This window comes from Rhinolophus ferrumequinum, chromosome 10, assembly GCF_004115265.2.
Source record: "Rhinolophus ferrumequinum isolate MPI-CBG mRhiFer1 chromosome 10, mRhiFer1_v1.p, whole genome shotgun sequence".
NCBI classification, from domain to species: domain Eukaryota; kingdom Metazoa; phylum Chordata; class Mammalia; order Chiroptera; family Rhinolophidae; genus Rhinolophus; species Rhinolophus ferrumequinum.
The window spans coordinates 18,057,575-18,075,442 of NC_046293.1; the positions used below are offsets into that span (position 1 = coordinate 18,057,575).

The following is a 17,868-nucleotide window of genomic DNA, read 5'->3' on the forward strand; positions in this document are numbered from 1 at the left end:
TCTTTGTTGGCATAATTTCTTTGTTGGCAAATAAACCCTGATCCTGGGTTAATAATTTACTCTGTAAATGGTTATTTCTAACTGGACACTCTTCCAGTTCATCATTAACAATTTTCAAAGCACTGGGGTTCTTGAATAGAATTCTCCTTTTTTTCATAAAATGAGAACACTAGTAAGAAAATATTTCTTACTAATAACAATACTACACTTCCCGTCTTCCTTTAATACATTTAAAAATCACTGTCTCTGCCCTTCTTTTGTCTTCATCTTGACTAGTTGTAAAAATGGCCCACATTTTGAGATGAAAAATTGAGCACAATGATTGCTGCATGACCTCATTACACACAGTTTTTGACTGTGGAAGGATGCTATAGACACTCATCACGTTCAAAAGATTTTCAATTCAGTTCAACAAGCACTCCCACTATAGGCCAGATACTGTGCTAGGCAATGATGATACAAAGATTAACAAGACAACTTATTTATAATTAAGGAGCTTATTATCTAGACTAGCAGCTTTCAACTGAAGAGTCTCAATACACTAGTGTGTTATAGTAAGTTATGAGGTGTGTCCTGCAAGTTATAATACCAATATCAGCGAAGGCACTGCTTTTAAAAATTATTTGCATTTTATGAAATAAGCCAGAATAGCTACTGCCATAATCATTTCACTTCCACACACTTGTTTTCTAGCATGTTCATGACACAAAGTTAACTAAAAAAAAAGTATGATGAAAAAATAAGTGTAGCATATCCTAAGTTTGTTTTTAAAATATCACATGGACAACTAGGGGATAAATATTTAAAAAATTAATATAATATTTAAATTATTTAGTGTACCAAAACATTACCAGTGGTTCTCTTTAGGTGGTAGAATTTTCATAATGTCATTGAAAATAATTCAAGATAATAAGAGATGTGCAAATGATTATCAAATAAACACTCCAAATGTAACTGCCATATGAATTCAGAGGAGGGATGAATGCTTTCAAACTAGCATGGATGTAGGACGTTATAGACAGGATGTGTCTCAAGGGTGGATGACTGCTGCAGAGAACATGAGGGTTGTGCTAACCCACAACCCTGTGAAGTTAAGACAGACCTAAACCGGGTTTAATTTCACCTACCTACATTGACTCTCCCTGGGCATACGATTCCAGGTGTATTCGGACCTGGACTAGGGAGCCATTTGTTTCTCCCTGTGATATTTTAATCTATGCAGCTAGGGGTAGAAGTAATTTTTGGCAGCTTCGCCATCCTAGTGACTCACACCGAGCTTGCATTCAACTAACCCTCTCAAGTCTGTTCCTCTGCCGATGTTGAGAGACGTTTCTCCTACACTGTACCAGGGTAGTTGCTTTGCTGATTCCGAGGGCAAGACTTTACATTTACAAACTAGTACATGTCATCTTGTTGGACTTGGCTGAGATTTCCAGATCACTGAGATCTTGTAGGCTCCTGACGCCAATGACTAACATATTTAAAGCCTCCGTCCAGTCTCCACCCCTCACCTGAAAGCTTGAGGGGCAGACTGTTTAGGTAATGGACTGGTTATCAATTTACTGCCCCCTTTGCTCCAAATGTACATTCTTTGTCTGCTTTGCAATAATGGAGCTGAACCTTGTAAATATTTCTCCTTTGCCAGATGGTACAATGCTAAGCTTTGTCAGGGGAATGCACTGGAGGGACACTGGAGGAGGAAGGAGTTTGTCTCCCTGGCACCAGTATGCTCTTCTCAGCAGGCTTCTGCAACACATGGCTCCTGTGGCACCCGGCTCCTGCAGTGCATGGCGGCCAGTGGCACATGGCACCTCCCCGAGGGCACGTAGCCCCTTGAACAGCCGACAGAGTAATGCTGCTGGTGCCACACCTCCCAGTGCCTGGCTTCCTTTGAACCCCTTCAGGCAGCTTCCAGCAGTACTTGAGAGCGCAGATTCCCAGAGAGTCCTACTGGCACAGAACCCCCAGCCAACTGCTCTGCCACCTAGGGAGCCACAGCTACACCCCTTCCCACAGGGTCTGGATCTCAGCTCTGTTGGGGGGAATCTTTTTAGGGTTGGTGGCTGCTCCTAATATCTGCTATTCCTCTATTCTTTAGTGTTCTTACTCTTTACTAGCCAATCCTCTATTACCCTAATCCTCTGCCACAGTTAATTTGTTACACTGAACTTTCTTTCTTCAAATTGTATGGGATTTTTGTCTCCCAATTAGACCCTGACTGATAAAGGTGGTTATTCAAACTATTGATAAAGATGTTGCTGGGATAGAGATAAGGACAAAGCTACCCAGATCTTCCTGACATATAACAATTTGCTCAACAAGGCAGAAAATTTGGTAATATAATATGGAAAGGTTCTCACAAAAATATCCAAAATATAAATTGTGGAGGCTGTTTAATGGGGAGGTGATTATTTGGAGAATTTACTTCTGTGTGACAGCTCATCTCTGCATTTACAGCTCCCTCTACCTGCAACACCTACCCATCCTTCTTCCCACACTGGCTCCCTCAGTCACATCTCAGTTCGAACTTCAGCTTCTCATTGAAGCTTTCCCTGACCATTCCGTCTAAGCTTGAACTCAACCCCACCCCTTACCAGTCTATCTCTGGAACATCATCCATTTCAATTTCTTCATATTACTTATTATCTTTACTTATTTATTGTCTGCTTTTTTTTTTAAAGATTTTTTTTTTTATTGGGGAAGGGGAACAGGACTTTACTGGGGTACAGTGTGTACTTCCAGGACTCTTTCTCCAAGTCAAGTTGTTGTCCCTTCCATCCCAGTTGTGGAGGGTGCCGTTCAGCTTCAAGTTGTTGTCCCTTCAGTCTCAGCTGTGGAGGGCACAGCTCAGCTCCAGGTCCAGCTGCCATTGCTAGTTGCAGGGCAACTTGCGGGAGTCGAACCGGCAACCTTGTGGTTGAGAGGACACGCTCCAACCAACTGAGCCATCTGGGAGGCAGCTCAGCTCAAAGTACAGTGTTCAATCTTAGTTGCAGGGGGCGGAGCCCACCATCCCTTGCGGGACTCGAGGAATTGAACTGGCAACCTTGTGGTTGAGAGTCCACTGGCCCATGTGGGAATCGAACTAGCAGCCTTCGGAGTTGGGAGCTCCAACCACCTGAGCCACCGGGCCGGCCCTATTGTCTGCTTTTAACTTCTTGAACATAAGCTCCAAGAGAGAACTGAGCTCATCTCTCCAACACCTAGTCCAGTGCCTGGCACATAATGAGCGTTCCATAAACATTTGTTGAATTGAGAGAATTTCTCCATGATCTTACATGAATGAGATAACATGCTATTTAAATTAGAGACATAAAGATGTTATTAAGATTTTACACTTGTGAGTTATCCATCAACCGTCAAGTCAGAGTCTTTATAAATGATGAGCATTTCCAGAATAGATATAAACTTAATTAAAATGAAAGGAAAAAGTCTGTAGTCCCCCCAAATCAAATGTAGCTTGTTATACTAAGATACTACTTACCAATTTTGTTTTTTCCTTCTTCGTACTTTATTCTTTGTAAAATATGATGTACAATTCTACTTCTTGTGGCATTGTTGAAGAAAGTGTCTTTGTTGTGTATGATGAAGCTGCACACACATTGAAAACACAAGTTGAGGATTAATTGGAGACAAGGGGTCAAATCTTTGATACAGTTTGGTGTTACTCATATAGAAGTGTCTCCAATCAGGCAGAGAGAGGGTATGTCTAGAAGAGCATGAGAGCCCAGAGGTCACACCAGGGGCAGGAGGCTCACAAATCTCCGTAGTTTTGGTTCTCAGTCTCCTGAGCATTTAACGTCATTATATGTCAGGAAGGAGCTAGAGCTAAACAAAATTAAGGAACCTTAAAATAAACTAATAGCGAGTCTCAGCCTCACATCTTATTTTTCTCAGTAAGGTCATTAGACAAATTCAACTAAAATTCATTTTGTTTTCATCTCTTCTCTTCTACCCCACCCCCTCCCATGTGATAACCACCTTATTTGTCAGGAATTTTATTATTTGAGATTGGCTTGGATGGTGGACACAGGACTTAGGGAATGAGCTCTGGTCTGGCTCAGGGGTGAGATGAGAGGAAAGTCTCTAGAAATCACTCCTGTCCATTCTTTTCTCATGTTCTTTCCTGGATGAGACCTCTTTTCTAAAGCCTGTACTTGATTGCTTTCTCTCTCAGCCAGCAGCCCACCCAGCCTTTCACTCACAACCTGACATTGGATTTTCCAGTCGAAGTTCCTATCCTACTGACAGGTTTTCCAGGTGAGAGACAGAGCTTCCAGGACCATATAAGCCAGCATGAAGTGGGCATGACTTCCCTTCCCAGGAATGTGTTGAATGGTAGACTATTAGAGATACTGTAAGTAGAATTGCTTCGTAAATTGTGAAGTTTAACCAAGCAATCCTTGATGGGGTTCTTTGTATGAGTTGAACACCATGCAAGGTATATCAGTGTTGACAGCCATTGTCCTCAAAATCCTACTCAGAAGTCACCTCCTCCAGCAAGTTTCCCCACCCCTTTAACTGCACTCCTGCCCCCAAAAGAATTCAGTACTCTCTCCTGAGCTTCTTATCTTGAAAATACATTAATTTACTGATTGTTCTCTACTGTCATTTATATGTTTTTATTCATTCACTCAGCAAATGTTTATTGGGGGCTCTCTGTAAAGTACTGATTATATAATGGTAAATAAAATAGATAAAATCTTTGTCCTTAAGAGGCCTACAGGCTAGTGGGGAAGACAAACCATAAAGGAAATGAACATGATCGCAGGGCAGAGGTGGGCAGAATCAACTTCCTTTGACATGCCTTCCTCCCACACAAGACTGTGGGCTCATTCGAGACGAAATGCTGAATCATCATTATTTCCATAGCCCCAGGATATAGATGCGGCTGGAGCACAGTACAGGTATAGGTTTTTGAACAGCACTAAGTGAGGATCATGGGGATTTATGTTGGAAAAATTGTCATTAAATGTTTTTCTTTAAGAAGAAGGATTATCAAGAATCACTCAAATGATGGAGAAAGAGATAAAACTGGCCTAGAGAAAGGGCGGTCTAGACATGGGGTTTGGTTTGGGAACAGAGTTGGGAATGTTAGTTTAGGATAGCATATAAAGGAGAGAACGGGCAGAGAATATGAAGACAAAATATGTAAATCATATAAACCGATTCCTTAGAGAAGTATTTTCCTCTCTTTTACTTCTCTTGAATTCTGTTACTGAATATTTTTCTCAGGAAAAAGTAATTTGACTAGATGGATGAGAGATAAATGCTATGTGGGTGAATGAGGAAGCTGCAAAATTTATTTTATATTTTCTCTAGAGTTTTCTGAAAACATTTTATGGTATCAAAGAGGAAAAGGTAAAAACCAAGAGACACATTGAAGATGCTTCCTTTTATTTTATCCTCCTCTGCTTTTTCACCTTACTTGAGACACACCATTGCATTTTAATACCAGATAAAGATGTCATAAAGAAATAGACAACAAATAAAAAAGCCCATTTTGACTCACAATTTCATATGATAACTGAAAGCTGATAAGCACAGCCATACTTGACAAGACAATTTCAAGCTTAAAAGCCCATGTCTCTCTGTCACTACATGTTTTTCTGCTTCCTTCTCCTTTTATGGCACCACATTACATTCTGGGAGCTCATGTGATAGTTCTCTGTAAGTACTAAAGACAAGCTTCACAACTGTGTTTTCCTCTTCCTCACATCTACGTTGTACCTGGAGCCTGGAAATACTATAGTTGGAACAAATATACAAGGTGTGATCAAACAGTATTGTGAATGTTTAAATAAAAAGTAATTTATTATAGTAAAAAACAGATTGCCATTAATCCCCCTCAAAATACTCCCCATTGATTCCAACACACTTATCCCATTATTCTTGCCACTTTCTGAAGCAGTTTTGAAAGTCCTGTTTTAGCTACATTGTCATGGCTGCCTCAATGTCCTGAATCGACTCAAAACATTTACCTTTCATGGTCATTTTGACTTTGGGGAAGAGCCAGAAGTCACACTGTGCCAGATTTGGTGAATAAGGTGGATGAGGACACCCTGTAATGTTTTTATTTGACAGAAATTGCTGTACCAAAAGTGATGCATGACACAGAGCACTGTCATGATGGAGGATGATTTATGGCACACGTTAAAACACACCTTCTCTCAACTGTAGCTCACACCCGATTGCACCAAACAAGTTGAAAGTTGTCACACACTGTTACTAAGGTTCGATGTGCCACTTCCCGTATTAAAGATCTCTGACTTTCCGTTGGATGGCACTCGGCAGCAGCATTCACTATATTTTGTGATCACAACAGAAAGGCTCCATGTCACACATCACTTCTGGTATGGCACTTTCTGTCAAATAAAAACATTACGGTGTGTTCTCATCTACCTTATTCACCGGATCTGGCACCGTGTGACTTCTGGCTCTTCCCCAAAGTCAAAATGATCATGAAAGGTAAACGTTTTGAATTGATTCAGGACATCAAGGCAGCCACAATAGTGCTGCTAGACACTCATGAAAGAGGACTTCCAGAACTGCTTCAGAAAGTGGCAAGAATGATGGGATAATTGTGTTTGAAGCGAGGGGGAGTATTTTGAGGAGGATTAATGGCAATGTGTCTTTTACTGTAACAAATATTTTTTAAATTTAAATATTCTCTATATTTTCTGATCACAGCTCATATAGAGCATATGCCAGGAGCTATTCTAAGCACTCCAGAGATGTTAACTCATTCAATCCTTACAATAACCCAGGAGGTTAAATACTTTATAGCCCCATCTTACGAATAAAGAATCGGAGAGCTTAAGTGATGTGCCCAAGTCACTCAACTAATAAAGCCAGGATTTGAACTCAGGCAGTCTGGCTCTAGAGACTCCACTGCAATCATCTGACTTCCTGGGTCAGAAACTTCCTGACTCCTAGAAGTTGGCTCTCCTTGGGCTTAGCCCAAGAGTTGCTCCATTTGGAATGCTCTCTTTGCTTCCACTCATCCTTCAAGCCTCAGCTCAGGGCACATCTACCTCCAAGGGTCTTCCTGAGCCCCTACCCTTACCCTGAAAAGTAATGTGGTGCTATAAAAACAGAAAGAAGCAGAAACCCTTTAATGAAGGAGAGATGGGATTTTAGTTATAACATCACTCCTGCTTTTCCTTAAGATGCTGAAGTGAAATAGTCTTCAGTCTACCTTGGCTTTGCCACTTACTATGTGGTGTTAGGACCGCCCCTCAACTTCTTTGAGTCTCGGTTTCTTCATCTGTGAAAATGGGGGTAATACTGTAATTTCTCATAGGGTTTTTGTAGAATTAGGAGAGATGACGAGTATTGCTGAGCCCACTGTCTGGCAGTCAATAAGCTCTCAGAGTTAGCTGTCATTGCTGTTGCTTCTATGACATTATACAGTCCTTGTCTGCCTACATGCCTGACTTCTCTGTGTGAGCTTCTTGAGGCCATACTCATCTCTGTCTCCCAGCACTGGCACAGGGTTTGGCACATAACAAACTCTCAATGTTGGCTCAAATGAGCTGACCTTCTGGAGAACACTAGCTAACACTGGAGGTTACGAGACTAAATCTCATCTCCTTATACCTTGGCCTCTACTCTTGCTTCATGGAAATCTTTCTACCCACTCCATCTTTCCAGCTACTACTTGAACCATTCCCTCTACAAATTGCCTGAAGATCTTCCTGTAGGGTGTGGAGCAATCTCATTTTTTCTGTCAATCCTTCAAACTGGAGGGCTAAGAGAAGGAACAGTGATGATTCTCTACATCATGGTTCTTAAGCTTTTCTTAGTCACTTAGCCAAAACAACTTTCTTCAAATGAAATCAATCTCTCTCTCTCTCGCTCTCTCTCTCTCTCTCTCAGACACACACACACACAGACACACACACACACGCGCGCGTGCGCAATGGAAGCTGAGCTGTTCTGAGAAACATAAGACTTGGTGCTCAGTCTCTGAGGTATCAGGGCTCCACCCAGGACTGGAAACTCAGCTCTGTTTGCACACTTTGCTGGCAGGACAGCAAGTCAGTACAAATTCTGAGGGCTACGTGACCAGGTCTATCAAAATTATGCATATATCCTTATTAAATATCTCCTGACTCAGTAATTCCCCCTTTAGAAATTTATTCTACAAATACACTCACACATGTGCAAAGTGACAGAGGTATACAAATGCTCATTGCTGCATAAGTTATAATAGCAAAAAATTTGGAAATGATCTAAATAATTCATCAGTGGAGGATAGGATAAACAAATAGATGAAGAGTGCTCACTGTAGATACGGAAAAAAAAATGTCCAAGACATTGCAGGGGAGAAGCAAGGTTCAAAACAGTCACACAGCTATTTGTGTCAAAAAGACAAACATATACAAATAAGGAAATAATAGCTATAAAAGTACTGACATATACATTCACTTGTGCATGCATAAAATAACTATGGAAGGATACATATCGGAAATGCCGGTTGCCTCTGGGAACTAGGTGTCTGGGAAGGTAGGAAGGAAACTTCAATGTACATACTCAGGAAATTTTTATCACATGTAAGTACTGCCTATAAAAATGGAAATATATTTTCAAAAATAAATTTTAAAGGGAAAATGCAATTTCTGTTGCAGGTGTGTTCTTACCTTCCCCCTGAGTGGTGAGGAGGGGAATACACTGCTGAATTGGTGGAAGATTAAGGCTCTAAACATACATATCCTTCTCCTGCCCTGTGGAGGGGTTATGTAACATGCACAACGTCACACAACCAGCAGGTGGTGAGGAGGGATTCAAAAACCATCTGTCTTGTTCCAAATTTTCCCATTAGTTTGTAAAAGGAACTGCTGGGAGCACAGGTCTGCCTGTACACATGTGTGTGTGAAGGGAGTTTTCTGGATGCTTCTATCTTGCCCTGTGAAGAAGGCCCTGCTTAAGTAATAGATAAACCTGAGCCTGAAGTTCCCACTAACTCCCTGCTAGGGCCTCTATGCTCCTGTTTTTCCAGCGGTAAGCAACCCTTCGTTTTCGTTTGGCAAGATTCATGATCTCCTCCTTGCCAGGAAGGGAGGAAATGGGAAAGGAATATGCTGTGAAATTGAGGTTTAGTTAAAGACTTCCATGAGAAGTGATTATTTGCTCTTTACTAATACATTCTCCCATGGCCAACTGTCCACAGCAGTGGTATAAAGTACTGCTATATGCTGTTTGTTTAATAAGCAAGCATTCTACTTGTTCTGTGCAAAGCAATGTGCAATGATTGAGGGTGTTGCATGTGGAGGTGGGTAGAGGATAGGAAGGGATGTAGGTGTTATGTATGTATGTATTTTGAGTGAGGGGAATGCAAAGGTGAAAAGAACCCAGCTCTTCTCCTAAGAGGAGTTTCTATTCTTATTAGACAAAATGAGAAACACATGAACATTCAAGAGTATAAATTAGGGAAAGGTGTTCATTACAGCTGGGTATAAAATCAGCTAATTAGAAAGTGTGCCACTTTGAAAAGCAGATAATTCATTGCTTCCTACAAACTCTCCTCTTAGGCCATGGCTATGAAGATAAGACCACACTTTCTTCACAACTACTTTAGTTTGAATTTTCTGGAGTCCAGTACTATTGAACAGAAATATCTGAGATATTGAAAATTTTCTATATCTGTGCTATCCAACATGGTAGCCACTAGTCACACGTAGCTCTTGAGTGCTTAAAACTGTGGCTAGTGCAATTGAGAAAGTGAATTTCTATTTTTATTTAATTTTTACTGACTAAAATTCAAATTCAAATAGCCACATGTGCAAATAAACATTTTGACAGCACAAATAAACAACTGCCAAGATTGTGGATAACACGTTGAGCATGTGGGCAGAGGCTCAGTAACGGGATCCTTATCCTGCATTTCCCTTTGAAGCAGAAGAGTGTGAGATGGATGCGAATGCTCTCCAGGTCCATGTACAGGTTGTCAGAAGACCTGGGTTCAAGTCCTGCTCTCCCACTTTAGCTGTGTGGCTTTGAGGAAATCATTGAGTTTCTTTGGGACACAGTTACTTCTCAGGAAAATGAGAGCCATATTGCCTTAATTGCCCAAGGATAGGGTTAGATAGTCACAAAGTGAGGCTATAAAGTATTGAGATAGATCATCAAACTTAGTTGGTAAATAACTGGACTCCAAATATCCAATTGCCTTCTTGACATAGCATTTGAAGTCTAAGAGACAACTCAAACTGATCATGTTCCAAACAGAACTCTTGATCTGCACTCTTAAGAGAAAAATCTGTTTATTCCCTAGTCTTATCCATCTTAAGAAATGGTACTGCTAAAAGCTAAAATAAATGAATGGGACTATATCAAAATTAAAAGCTTCTGCACAGCAAAAAAAAAAACAACTGTCGACAAAATAAAGAGGCAACCGACTGAATGGGAGAAGATTTTTGCAAACAGTGCCTCCGATAAGGGGCTAATATCCAAAATATACAAGGAACTCATGCAACTCAACAACAGAAAAACAAACAACCCAATTGAAAAATGGGCAGAGGACCTGAAGAGACATTTCTCCAAAGAGGACATACAAATGGCAAATAGACATATTAAAAAATGCTCAACATCACTAATCATCAGAGAAATGCAAATAAAAACCACAATGAGATTTCACCTCACACCAGTTAGAATGGCTATCATCAATAAGACAAATAGTAACAAGTGTTGGAAAGGCTCTGGAGAAAAAGGAACCCTCATATACTATTGGTGGGAATGCAGACTGGTGCAGCCGCTATGGAAGGCTGTATGGAGGTTCTTCAAAAAATTATGAATAGAATTACCCTATGACCCAGCAATCCCTCTCCTGGGTATCTACTCCAGAAATCTGAAAACATGTATCCATAAAGACACTTGTGCTCCAATGTTCATTGCAGCTTTATTTATGATGGCCAAGACATGGAAACAACCAAAATGTCCTTCGATAGATGAATGGATAAAGAAGTTGTGGTATATATACACATTGGAATACTATTCGGTGGTAAGAAAAAATGAAATAGGACCATTTGTGACAACGTGGATGGATCTTGAGATTATAATGTTAAGCAAAGTAAGTCAGACAGGAAAAGCAAAGAACCATATGATTTCACTGATATGTGGTATATAAACCAAAAACAACAAAAGAACAAGACAAACAAATGAGAAACAAAAACTTATAGACACAGACAATAGTTTAGTGGTTACCAGAGGGTAAGGGGGTGGGGGGTGGGAGATGAGGGTAAAGGGGATCCAATATATGGTGATGGAAGGAGAAATGACTCTGGGTGGTGAACATACAATGGGATTTATAGATGATGTAATGCAGAATTGTACACCTGAAATCTATGTAACTTTACTAACAATTGTCACCCCAATAAACTTTAATTTTAAAAAAAGAAATGGTACTGCTACATATTCAATTTCTCAAATCACAAATGTGAAATGCATCCTTGATTCTTTCTCTCCCTCATGTCCAATATCCAATCAAATTCTTAGAGACCCTCTTCCCAAATGTTGTCCTGAACTTGATTCTTTTCGCCCTCATTGCTTTGAAGTTGTTTCTAGGACCACTGCAATAGCCTCTGAACTATTCTCTCATTTCACTCTTTCTCCCTTTAGTTCATTCTCTACATAGCAATGATCTTTTAAAACATAAATAAAATCTTATCCCTCTCTCTTCAATGACTACTCATAGATTTGGAATAAAGCTCCTTTCCATGGTCTACATGGTCCTACCTGGTCTGGTTTTTGCCTACACCAACGACCTTATCTCCTCCTCTCTTCTTCCTCTTACCCCTTGTAAACCATAACACTGCTCATTTTTCTGTCCTCAGAAATAACCCAGACTGTTATTGCCAAGGGCTTTTGCTCATGATGCTCCCTGATTTTTGAACAACTTTGTGTCAGCTTAAATTTATCACCTTACTATCCAGCTAAGACAGTCAGTCACTCTCCAGCCCCACAAGTCACTTTCTCTCTCTCTCTCTCTCTCTTCCATAACCTTCTTTCATTTTCTTATGTTTTACTCTCCAAAAATTTTTATTAGCGTACGGGTAGGGGGAGATGTGTCTCCATGTTCTTATCTGCCCCCCTTCCGCTCTAGAATGCAGGCTTTATGAGGGCAGGGCTTGGACTGCCTTGTTCCCTACTCTACGGCCTGAGGGAATAAGCAGACCACATGTTCTTCATTACCCAGAGGCCCACTGAATGTTCCAGAAATTGTCAGATTACATTATAGATAAATTTTACATTTTTTTCCTAACTTGTAAGATTCTGAAAATCAGTTTATTCTATCATGATGCTTCGTATGTGATACTACTTTGGGAGAAACAAAGGCAATAAAGAGGCTTTTAAAACTTGGTTTAACACGTATTTTATGGAATTTCTGAGACTGATAAAATAAACAAGTATCCTCAATGGTATGAAAATCTCCATGGTTTAAAACTTCAAGTAGTTGTCTTTCTCAAGAAGCATTTACTTCCTTATTGATGGTGCTGTACAATTATTTCAGAATTACAGTCACATTACTGACCTCCATAAACTGAAAAAAAACCCTAAGGCATATGGCAAAGCAAGAAATAGACCCAGGTAACTACTGAAGGCATGTTTCTTAGCCCTGGAGCAGAGGTGCTTGAGGCATGTGCCTCGCTGGATGCCAGAGGTGCTATGTATCAGTGATGGCTACACGTGCCTCGGTCTCCATTTTTAATGGAAGCATCTATTGTAATTATCCTGTGCCCATCTCCCCACTGTCTCTTGGAAATGTAGGGGGCAATTAACTGGTCTTATTTCATTAACAGTTCTCTGGCTCAAGAACCATACCTGAAGAGCTGCTTCTAAGAACTCTCATCCCCAATGGAACCTAATGTTGGAACATGAGATCCCAGATGTTGAGCCTGATGCCATACTGGGATGAGACCTTCGGGGATCCTAGAATAGGAATGAATATATTTTCTATGTGGGAGAAATGAGAATAAATGATGGCCAGAGGGAAGACTGTGAAAAATGGCCACAATTCTTCCCATTCCTGTATACACAATTCTCTGGAATTTTTTGCTTCTTCCATCAAGAGGTAGTGTATCTCTCCACCCTTTGAATCCGAGAGGGACCTGCGACTGACTTTAATCAACAGAATGTTGCAGAAGTGATTTGGTGAGAGTTCTGAGCCTAGGCCCAGATTCTGTAGCTTCCACTCTTGCCCACTTGAAATACTGCCCCAGGACTGCCCATGTAAAGAATCCTGAAAAGAAATATTTCAGGAAACTTTCTTAATTGGGTTTTAAATAGAAATTTCCTTTTTAACAAGGAGAAGCAAAGGTGATACAGTTAACTGTCACTTAAATTACGTCCTCAAATTAATGAAAATTTAAGTAGGAACACAGCAACCAATTAATTTTTTATGTGACAAGGCCTATTTTGAGAGTTCTTTGGGCTTCAGGCAATCACAGTGCAATAACTAACTTCTTCTCTTAAGTATACTTGTTATGAGTAAAAGGATGAGATAATTATCAGACTAAACATATAATATTCAGAGTTCTGACTGTTTGGTAAAGATTTTCAAGCCTCATTTTAGGATTAAGGTGATAAGTTTGTGGAATATAAAACAATTGGAGCATTTTTCTTATTCCAATGGTCATTTCTAACTCTACTTCATGATATCATCTTGCTATTTGAATGTTAAATAGAAGTTAAGAAATATTTCCTCTTGAGACCTCCAGATAAAGATGGAGAATTAAACACTTGCCTTCAATTTTGCTCTCTTTCAAAACCCCATGAGAATAATAGTAAAGTGCGTGTGTGCGCCTACGCATCTGTGTGTGCTTAAATAAAAGTATAAACCCTCCAAGAACAAAGATAACAAAAGACAATAGCAACAAAATGTTGGAATGTGAAAAGCAGACAGATACATAGTAACAGATTTAGGGGACCAGAAAACCTGAATCCTAAACCAGTTCTTGGGAAAAATCAAGAACAATCATATATATGCTACAAAAATCTCATAAAATTTTAGACCTGGGATACCAGTGACTTCTAGAAGTGGGATGAAATGGATGTTAAAATAGGTACTGGTTAAAAGCTATTTAGGAAGATGTTAGGTGCCCATATCCTCACCTGTACTCTACCAGATGACTGGAGTTTTTTTTTTTGTTTTGTTTTCATAAGATAATGCAGTCTCTAAACTGTAAAACATCAGGCATAGTTAGGGTAGTGAAAACTGAAGGATCGAGTGAATATTTGTATCTTGGTATCCAGCTATCTTCATCCACTTAGGCTCCAGAATATTGGCAGCTAGGCCTTGACTTTCCAGGCAGAAGACTGGCACATTTTTCTCTGGGGAGTCTGATCTGTCTAAGATGAAAGATCTAAAGGCAGTGACATTGGAGACTCCAAAATGAAACCACCCAGTTTTTCCTACGATGAAGCCCTCAGTGGACAGGCCCCACCTATTACTTTGCACTTACATTCAAGTTTTGTATTTCCTATTCTTACCTATAGACAGTCAACCAAAGATTATTAGGTATCTGAAGAAATCAATTAAAACCTACTAAAAAATCATGATGAATAAAGGCCATACATGACAAACCCCCAGCTAACATCATATTCAATGGTAAAAAGCTAAAAGCTTTCGTTCTAAGATCAGAACAAGACAAGGATGTCACTCTCATCATTTTTATTCATCATACTATTGGATGCTCTAGCCAGAGCAATTAAGCAAGAAAAAAAAATAAAAGGCGTTCAAGTTGGAAAGGAATTAGTAAAACTGTCATTATTTGCAGATGATATGATATCATGATATCATATATAGAAAACCCTAAAGACACAACCAAAAAACTGTTAGCATTAACAAATTCAATAAAGTTGCAGAATACCAAATTAATAAATAAAAATTGTTGTGTCTCTATACACTAATAATGAACTATCAGGAAAAAAATTAAGAAAAACATACCATTTATAATTGTATCAAAAAGAATGAAATACCTAAAATAAATTTAATCAAGGAGATGAAAGACCTGTACACTGAAAACTATAAGATACTGGTGAAAGAAATTGAAGATGACACAAATAAATGGAAAGATATTCCATGCTTATGGATAGGAAGAATTAGTATTGCAAAATATCCATACTACCCAAAACAATCTACAGATCCAATGCAATCCCTCTCAAAATACCAATGACATTTTCCACTGAAATAAAACAAACAATGCTAAAATTTGAATGGAATCACAAAGAACCTGAATAGCCAAAGCAATCTTGATAAAGAAGAACAGAGCTGAAGGCATCATGCTGCCTGATTTCACACTATACTACAAAGCTTTAGTAACCAAAAAAAGTATGGCAATGGCAAAAAAAACAGCCACAAAGACCAAAGAAACACAATAGAGAGCCCAGAAATAAACCCAAATATTTATGGTCTAGCCAAGAACATACAATAAGGACAGTCTCGTCAATAAAAGGTGTTGGGAAAACTGGACAACTATATGCAAAAGTATGAAACTGTACTCTGATCTTATACCATACATAAAAAGTAACTCAGAATGGATTAAAAATTTGAACATAAGACATGAAGCCATAAAACTCCTGAAGAAAGCAGGTGGTAAGCTCATTGATATCAGTCTTGGTGATAATTTTTTGGATTAGACACCAAAAGGCAACCCATGGAACGGGAGAAGATATTTGCAAATCATATATATGATAAGGGGTTAATAACCAAATATATAAAGAACTCACAACTCAAGAGCAGAACAGCCCAATCAATCCAATTTAAAAACAAAACGGCAGGGGATGTGAATAGACATTTTCCCTGAGAAGACATACTAATGGCTCAACATCACTAATCATCAGGGAAATGCAAATTAAAACCACAATGAGATATCACCTCACACCTGTTAGAATGGCTATTATCAAAAAGAAGAGAAATACTATCAAAAAGAAGTGAGGATGTGGAGAAAAGGGAACTCATGTGCTCTGTTAGTTGCATTGTAAACTGGTACAGTCACTATGGAAAACATTATGGAGGTTCCTCAAAATTTAAAAATATATAACTACATATGACCCAGCAATTCTACTTCTGCATATTTACTAAAGGAAATGAAAACACGAACTTGAAATGATATCTGCACCCCCATATTTTTTGCATCATTATTTACAATAGCCAAGGTATAGAAGCAACCTAAGTGTCCTTTAAGGATGAATGGATAAATATCACACACACACACACACACACACACACACACACACACACACACAAATAGAATTCAGCCATTAAAAAGAAGAAAATCTTGCCATTTCAACAGCATGGATAGACCTTGAGGGTATTATGCTAAGTGAAATAAGTCAGATAAAGACAAATACCATGTACGTACCTCCATAGAAAAGAAAACAAGTTACACAAATACATATACCATCTCACTTATATGTGGAATCTAAACAAACAAACAAACAAGCTCACAGATACAGAGAACAGATTGGTGACTGCCAAAGGTAGGAGGTAGAGGGTTGAGGGGGGAGGAAAGCAAAATGGGAGAAGGGAGTCAAATGGTACAAACTTCCAGTTATACAGTAAAATAAGTCCTGGGGATGTAATGCACAGCATCGTTAATTTAGTTAATAATACTATACTGCATATTTAAAAGCTGCTAAGAGAGTAAATCTTAAAAGTTCTCATCATAAAAAAACCCTGTAACTCTGTATGGTGACAAATGTTAACTAGACTTATTGTGGTGATGATCCTCTTGCAATATATACAAATGTAATCATTATGGTGTACACCTGAAACTAATATGTTATGTGTCAATTATACCTCAATTTAAAAAATCATTATGCTCAGAGAATTAAGATAATTGAATTATAAAAAAACCTGAAAATATGATTTTAAAAAGCCATAACATTATGAGGATAGCTCTTAAAAACTAAAAATGAGAGCAGAAATTAAAACCCAAAGAATTACAAATAAGTTGAGGAAATCTCTCAGTTACATACTATGCAAAAATGGAGAACATACAAGGACACGAGAGGATCCACTCAGGAAGTCCTATATCTGAAAAATAGGAATTCCAGAAAGAGAAGGAACAAATCCACAAAATTCAAGAATTATGCAACAAAATTTTCCTAAACTGAAGGAATATTCAAGAGGAAAATGTCCACAGAGTCCCCAGTACAATAGATGAACACAGAACCACATTAAAGACATAACTAGGATATTTCAGAGCACTGGGGACAAAGAGCTCATGATGCTAGCCTCCACAGAAAAGAAAACAAGTGACAGAGAGAGAATGAGAAACGGGAATGTTTTTGAAGTTCTCTGCAGCAACACTGAATTTTAGAATCAAAGGAGCAAGACTTTTAAAAATCTGAGAAAAGGAATTTGTGTGGATATAGAATTGTATACATAGTCAAACTATCATCACGAGTGAACTATAATAGATATGTGTATTAGTTTGCTATAACAAAGTACTCTGGGTTGGGTGGCTTAAAGAACAGAAATGTATTTTCTCACAATTTTGGAGCTGCTTCACAGATAGATGGAAATTTTTTCTGAGCCTAAGAGCTGATATAATAACATCTACTTTATTGGTTTAAGGTAAAACAAACCTGGCTTAGAGTCTTGATTCTGCCAAGTACAGCTGACCCTTGAAAAATTCAAGGGTTAGGGGCACCAACCTCCACTCTCCATGCAGTCAAAAATCCACATATAACTTTGGACTCCCCAAAAGCTTAACTACTAAAAGCCTACTGTTGACTGGAAACCTTACGAATTAACAGTCAATTAACACATATTTCGTATGTTATATGTAGTATATACTGATACTTACAACCAAGCCGGAAAAAAATGTTATTACAAACATCATAAGGAAAACACATTTACAG

The 17,868-nt window shown here is 38.9% G+C and overlaps 1 protein-coding gene across 5 annotated transcripts in view; it reads right to left on the reverse strand.

Annotated features, from left to right (window-relative positions):
• The window catches only part of ANO4 (anoctamin 4), a 301,071-nt gene that overhangs the window by 87,037 nt on the left and 196,166 nt on the right, over positions 1-17,868 (reverse strand). For all 5 annotated transcript variants that reach the window (XM_033116152.1, XM_033116156.1, XM_033116154.1 and 2 more), the window contains one exon: positions 3,485-3,591. In XM_033116152.1, the coding sequence (XP_032972043.1) occupies positions 3,485-3,591 (107 nt within the window). The remainder of the gene's footprint in view (positions 1-3,484; positions 3,592-17,868) is intronic.